The sequence below is a fragment of the Pinus tabuliformis genome, chromosome 7 (assembly GCF_031772625.1).
Source record: "Pinus tabuliformis cultivar Carrire ecotype Pingquan chromosome 7, CPIR1, whole genome shotgun sequence".
Taxonomy (NCBI): Eukaryota; Viridiplantae; Streptophyta; class Pinopsida; order Pinales; family Pinaceae; genus Pinus; species Pinus tabuliformis.
The window spans coordinates 316,835,472-316,842,748 of NC_142293.1; the positions used below are offsets into that span (position 1 = coordinate 316,835,472).

Below are 7,277 nucleotides of genomic sequence, written 5' to 3' on the forward strand. Positions count from 1 at the left end.
AGAGAGGCAAAGCATGAAGGAAAAATAGTTATGAAATGCATATATTGTGAAATGCATAAAGCAATGGGGCCATGGGGAATTGGCACTGGTTGCTCTACATTGCAGCATGATTCTATAATTGTTCATGCTAATTCAAGCATTCATAAACTCTCACAGGCAAAGTGGATATGTGGAAATGAGAAGAAGGCGAAGTCTATTACAGAACACATTGCATGCATTGATGATATGAACAAGGAAAGAGTCATCACTACTATGAACTTAGTATATTGGATGGTGCAAGAGGATCTACCACTCTCAAAATATGAATCTCTTTGTTTGTTTACAATTTCTTTACACACGCCAAATATGCCAAAGAACAAAGATTATACATCATATACAAATCACATGGCTGCAAAAGAATTCCTTTTTGCTATATCTCAGTATCTTGAAGAGCTACAAATTTCCAAAATGCTAGATAGCCCTTTTTTTCATTGATGTTATATGAAAGTACAGACCATAGTTTAGAAAAACATCTTGTGGTTTATGCCACGTCTTTAAACTCAAAAGCATTGGGTCCTCCAATTTCACAGTTTTTAAAGCTCATAAATGTTTGCAATGGAAGAGGGAAAAAAACTTATGATGCAATCAAACATTTAATGGAATCAAGGGGCCTTTCAACAAAAATATTGATAGGAGTTTCCACGGGTGGCGCTTCTTTAATGGTTGGTAATGAAAATGGTTTTATCACTTTCTTGAAGAAAGTTGTACCTAATCTTGTAGGTTTTTATTGCATTGCTCATTGTGAAGCCTTAGCTGCATTAGGTGCTTCAAAAAAAATACCTGAATTATTATTTGTTGAGAAATTAGCAAATAAGGTATATTCTTGGGTGCAAAATTCTACGAAAAGAAATAGTCAACTTATTGCTCTATAGGAACTTATGCAACTTGAAACTCTTCAAGCTCTTCAAATCCATGGAGTTAGATGGCTTTCAAGGGGACAAGTCATTGAAAGACTTGTTGTACTTATGCCTCCCATATTAACATTGTGGAAAAATGAAAGAAAAGACTCATGGTATGATAAGGCAAGAATCTTTTTAGTACAATTTTGTTTACATATGTTTGCAGATATAATGTGTGAATTAAACAAGTTGAACAAGCAATTCCAAGAAGAGTAAATTGATGTTAGCTCTTTAGGGGCAGCCATAGATGTCATGGTAAACACTTTGAAAATGTGGTTTTTAAGAAGCGACACATTTGCAGATGGCACATGTTATTTATCTAAATTTATAGATGCCTCTAAATTTGGCTTTCTAGAAATTTGTGATAAGGAGCGGCTTGTTCACAAGCATGAATTATGATTTGTAGCAATTCCACATGCATATGTTGATTGTGTTGATATACAAAAACAATCATGGAAACCGTGTATTGAATGTTCATTAGAAAGTTGCAAACAACTTGCAAAAGATTATGTTCAAGCTCTTGTAGAGAATTTGAACAGAAGATTCCTTGATCTTGCATTTTTCAAATCAACAAGGTTGTTTAGCCCTTGCCATTATTTAGAGGATGTTCATGGCAGAGAATGAAATTCAAAGCGTTGGCTCGAAAATATTTTTCAACACTTACAACATCCTTATTATCAAAGTGAAGAAAACAAAACTACATTTGATTTTGAGGCTTGTTTGAAAGAGTTGCATCCATTTGTTGACACTCTTCATGTTAATTGCGAGGGATCATCCATGAAAGATGCATGGAGTATTTTTTATGTTACAGGGTTGCATACAAATTTTCCTAACATGTCAAAATTATGGCAGGCGATACTTACAATTCCTGCAAGTACAATTGCTTGTGAGAGAGGATTCTCAAGACAAAACATAATAAAGGATGTCCGAAGAACAAAGCTATCTTTAGTTGCATTAGATGCCTTGATGCGGGTGTCTCTAACATGGCTTGATTCATCGATGGTGGAATGGGATAGGGTATTTGACATCTGGAAAGATGCTAAAGAAAGAAGAATCTTAAATATTTAAAGTTTTTGCTTTTATTTTTATGTTTGTAATAGTGGTGTTTTGACAATTACCTCTTTTGGTGAAACTATCCAAAATTTAGTTTCTGTACATGATGATATTGAATCTACTTTTTGAACATTTACATAGTTTATGCACATTATGTTTTTGGTTTGAAAATTATTTCACAACTATTGTTCTTTTAATGGGATTAACATGGTAGTGACTTAAATGGAAAACATGGTATGTGTGAGTGAATTATTTTTGTCAAATTTGTTGCAACAATATTAACATTCATTATTTTCATGTGAAAGTAATTATGAATATATATATATTTTCACTTTATAATATTATTTTTTGTTGTTTCTATATATATTTCCCATTTATTTTATCACTATTTCCATGTTAAAAAAAAAAAATCAAAACATTTGAACAATCTGGAAAATTTGCAGAAAAGTTTGATCAACAGGTCTCAAAACAAAGTGTAGCAATGAGACTTGAGCCGAATGGTACAACAAAGAATGGAAAATTTGAACAATTATGAGTACAATTTGAAATTAAATGAAACTTGTACAAAGAAATATTAAAAGTCATATGATGAACAGTTTAAAAATAAAAACGTCATAAAAAGATTCCTTAACGAGTAAGGTCACTCATCAAATTTAACTTTTGCATAGGAGACAGTCGATGTGCTCAAGGATTTCTTCATTAATAAATATGGATGCTATATGGCACATGGTATATCGTGAGGTTTCTTTTTAGCTTTTCCCTTAGATTTTTTCCTATATATGGTTTCTTCCTCTGTGCCCTGGGTAGCCGTTTCTTTTTCTTTATGTAAATTCATTGGCATTCGAAGAATTTGAAGTAATGTTTAAATTCCATTCACGAACTTCCTTTCCTCCATTACTCAACATTGCATTTTCCTTGAGGATTGGGCTTTGACGGAATGAATGAAAATGATTTGCAGAGCCTTCATGAAAATAATGGACAGAAAAGGTAACCATCATTACTGAAGTCGTGTTGCCGAAATACCCTTTGTTCACTGAACAGATCCACAAATCGCTATGCCGAAACGACCAGGTGTGTATTTCCATCTCAAATCTTGCTCCCTCCCATTGCATTATTTGATGGACTGGCCTTCTTGTATCTGTTTTAGGGTTCTAGAGGATTAAAGATATTGTTACTTCTAAGTTCAAAGAAAAAATGTGGTGTGAGAAAGACTTAGCGACTAAAAGAAAATTAAGTTATTATAAGAAGGTCATCAACCCCACCCTAGAAGATCAAAAGTATCTCTCTATTTTAACTAGCTCAAAGAAGAAAATTAATATAGCAGATTAGAACGAATTCTCATGAGCTCCATAGTGAAACAGGTCGTTGGGCAGTTCCTAAAACGCCATGGACGGAAAGGATCTGCCATATATGTGAGAATAGGAACATCGAGGATGAAAACCACTTCCTCTTAGAGTGCCCGCGTATAACCACATTAGATCTCAATTTCACAATCTTTGTTACAATACTGACCTCCTCCTTTTACAATGTCAAAATTATAGTGAGCTCGGGGGCTTCTCTCCAAGCTTTTTGAGCATAGGAATAAAATCTTAAATCAAAATAGATAATTTGTTTCTTTAGGTGATAGAATTATTTTCTCAGCGGCGGATGTTAACCATCATCATCATCATATATTAATATAATTAATATTTAATATTAAGTTTATATATTAGGTTGATAGATATCATTTATATCACTCACATTTATTAATATGATTATGCTAATTATTTAATTTTAAATTTTTTTAATTATTAATAATATCAATTAACAATTTTAAAACTTTCAAATTTTTTAAAATTTATGATTTTACATTTTAATTTTAAATTTTCATGATTTTACATTTTAATTTTGAATTTTCAAATAATAATTTTAATAATTATATATATATATATATATATTAAATTTACATTATTTAATTATATTAATTATTTGATGAGATAATTTTGTTTTAATTTTTTTTTATTATTCAGATTTATTTTTTTAATAAATAATTAAATTTAATACCTTAAAAAATCAAAGCATTAATGCGGACCTCCCCCCAACAAAGTAAGACTCCTAGATTTAAACAACTCTTCACTTTTCAAGCTTCACCCAAGCCACGTTCTATCACACTCCGCTCTCCCGCCAATGGTTTTCAACAATATCAATCTACCTTCACAGCAACTTCCCAGCCCACTCTTGGATTTCGCAGGCCTGCTACATAAAGCATCACAAATCGATACATGGAATCTTTTACTGATTTTATGTAAAAGTCAGGGGCCGAAGGGGAAACCACGTGCAAGTCAAACATGACAGCAAAGCGCCTCGATCATAAAGTGCGTGCCAAGTTGGATCTCACCAACCTATCTTTCCTTATCTTCGGACATAGAATTTTGACTCTCATGGCGGCGTCGCACGTTGACTGAAACGCGTTTTTCTGCAACATTTGTTGTCTATATATATAAACATGTAAACCTTTCATTCACACAACCATTCCAAATTGCCTGCCTTCACTTTGCTTCTTACCTCACCTCATCCATTTCTGTTTGCAAATTTTACCCACAATCACTTGGTTTCTTTCGAGTCTGTGCGCTTTCGAATTCAATCTTCCATTGCCCAGCGTTTATCAATCAATAGCAACAGTGAGAGTTAAAATGGCTGAGATACAGATCAGGTGTTTGCTTGTTTTCGTAATCGGTGTGGCAACCATAGTGTCCTGCATGTGGGTGACAGTGGAAGCGCAGGCAACCAAGTTGGCTTCTATTCCAAGACGTGTCCCAAAGCAGAGGATATCGTGAGGTCCACCGTAGAAGACCATGTAAAGGCCGACCTAGGGCTTGCTGCCGGACTTCTCAGGCTTCACTTCCACGACTGCTTTGTTCAGGTCAATTACTAAATTCACGTGATTTTTTTTTTTTTTACAACCTAAGAAATACATAGTCCTGGGAAGGATTGGACTAGGGAACTTATTCTTTTTGAACCAACCTTTAACGATGTACCATTCTGATTCATTCTCGGAATGATTACTGAAAACGATTGCTTCTAAGTTCTGGTTCTTCGATCGCCTTCATCTCATTGCAGGGTTGCGATGGATCTGTACTGATCAGCGGCCCGTCTGCGGAGAGAAGCGCACCTCCAAATCTCGGATTGAGAGGATTCGAAGTCATTGACGACGCCAAGGCAAAAGTTGAAGCAGAATGCCCAGGAGTTGTTTCATGTGCTGATATACTCGCCATTGCAGCACGCGATGCAGTAGTACTGGTAACTATCACATTTGTCTTTTCTATTTGTATATATTATTTTGTTACTATCCAAAAAGTACTGATTTGACTGATGATATACAGGCGAAGGGACCGAGCTGGGCCGTGGAAACGGGAAGGAGAGACGGATTGATTTCATCTTCCTCAGAGGTTACCAGCAATCTGCCGTCACCGTTAGAATCTGTGAGCGTGCAGAAGCAGAAATTTGCAGACAAAGGACTCACTACCGAAGATCTAGTCACTCTCGTGGGTAAGTGCTAAGTCCTTGCTAACAAATCTGCATGTTAGTAATCAAATCATTGGATATTATAATGGAATCTCATTTCATATTGAGCTGATTATATTTATTGTTTGCTCATTTACAAAAAGGTGGGCATACCATCGGGCAGACGCACTGCCAGTTCATCAGGTATCGGCTCTACAACTTCACATCAACTGGAAACGCGGACCCGACAATAAACTCGGCGAATCTGCCTCAACTTCAATCCATCTGCCCCGTCGATGGTGATGGCAGCAAGGGAGTGGCCCTGGATAAGGGAAGCGAAACTACTTTCGATGCGTCGATATTCAAGAATATAAGAGACGGGAATGGCGTGCTGGAGTCGGATCAGAGACTTTGGTCCGATGAGTCAACGAAGATGTACGTGCAGAGGTTCGCGGGCAGCATCAGGGGGCTGTTGGGATTCCGTTTCGACGTTGCTTTCGCGAAGGCGATGCAGAAAATGAGCAACATTGGGGTTAAGACCGGAACGGAGGGAGAAGTCAGAAAAGTCTGCTCTGCTTTCAACTCGTCAGATTAATGGAGAGAGAGCCTCCCAGTATTCACTAGGAGCATAGATGCATTATGACATTCATATGTCACATGCAACCAATTAAAACACGGATTCCACCTCAAGTTTTAATGATTTATCCAAAATATGTATATTTTTAAGCAGTTGTCTATAACGCGATTTTTTGAAAGCCTTTCCGGCGGGTTTTTCCGGTAGAAATCCGGCAGGAATTTATTGGAATCGCAAGTTTGATAGCTAGTTTCTGCACAATGAAAGCGTCCCAAGGGTTTTTCAGGGTGCTGAATCCAAATATGCAGTTAAAAAACCATTTTAACTGCAAAAAATCAAGATTTAACCTCAATTTCTTCCTCCAGATTCCGTCACCGGAATCTCCAAAAAGTCGCATTATAGACAACTCCTATTTTTAAGTATTGTTGATGTACTTGACTGCAAGGATATGCACTATAAATGTGCAAGGATATGCATTATAAATGTGTGATAAAAATACCGAGCAACGGAAATCAGATCATGCTTAAATGCGTTAATATCAGATTTATATCATCACATAACTATGGATTTACCAAGCCCAAGGGATCGGATCATATAGCCATGAATTTACAAAGCCTAAGGATCAAATTTAAATTTATTTTTATAATGCAAAATTTGAAAATAGATTTATAAATCAAATAAATTTATTTTTATAATGTAAAATTTGAAAAGAGATTTATAAATAAAGGGTTTTAATAATTATTTACAAAATTAAAATAAATATATAGTGGTTTTTTGTTTTTCTTTATATAGATCATATGTATTTTTTATTGTTTAAATTGTATTATTAAATATTATTATTATTATTTTATATTTAATTTTTTTAAGAGAAATATAAGATTTTTTTAAACCAAGTTAGCACAATGACAATGCCATTATTAATGTTTTTAGGTTAAACTAAACAAATATACTCTATAATGTTTTTCATTTAAAGTATTTTTTAAAGTGACATGTGTCCACTCCAAGTTAAGCATAAACGGAATTACACATCCCCTTATACTACATTGTAAAATAAGCCTCTGGTCTTATCAATTTTATATCGTCACATAATCAAAATGTTCATGTTAAACTGTATGTGCTATTAAATCATCAATGGCAGGTTAGTGCCTTACACATTTGCAACTTCAAATATATGAACCCTTAAATATAGGATAATTAAAGTATCATGTGGATACTTAAACTTTTTAATA

General features: G+C 34.7%; 1 protein-coding gene across 1 annotated transcript; it reads left to right on the top strand.

Annotated features, from left to right (window-relative positions):
• Nucleotides 1–3,046: 3,046 nt before the first annotated feature.
• Nucleotides 3,047–6,658, top strand: LOC149247197 (peroxidase 25-like). Its single transcript, XM_089443557.1, has 5 exons — nucleotides 3,047–3,062; nucleotides 4,673–4,893; nucleotides 5,091–5,270; nucleotides 5,354–5,519; nucleotides 5,639–6,658. Exons 1-5 carry the CDS (start codon nucleotides 3,047–3,049, stop codon nucleotides 6,067–6,069), a joined length of 1,014 nt encoding a protein of 337 aa, XP_089299683.1. The 3' UTR covers nucleotides 6,070–6,658.
• The last annotated feature ends 619 nt before the right edge of the window (nucleotides 6,659–7,277 follow it).

Bases quoted from the DNA above. Each gene is read 5' to 3' on its own strand.
- LOC149247197 (XM_089443557.1), top strand. The intron at 4,894-5,090 runs GTCAATTACTAA...ATCTCATTGCAG, and splicing joins TCCACGACTGCTTTGTTCAG to GGTTGCGATGGATCTGTACT. The intron at 5,520-5,638 runs GTAAGTGCTAAG...ATTTACAAAAAG, and splicing joins AGATCTAGTCACTCTCGTGG to GTGGGCATACCATCGGGCAG.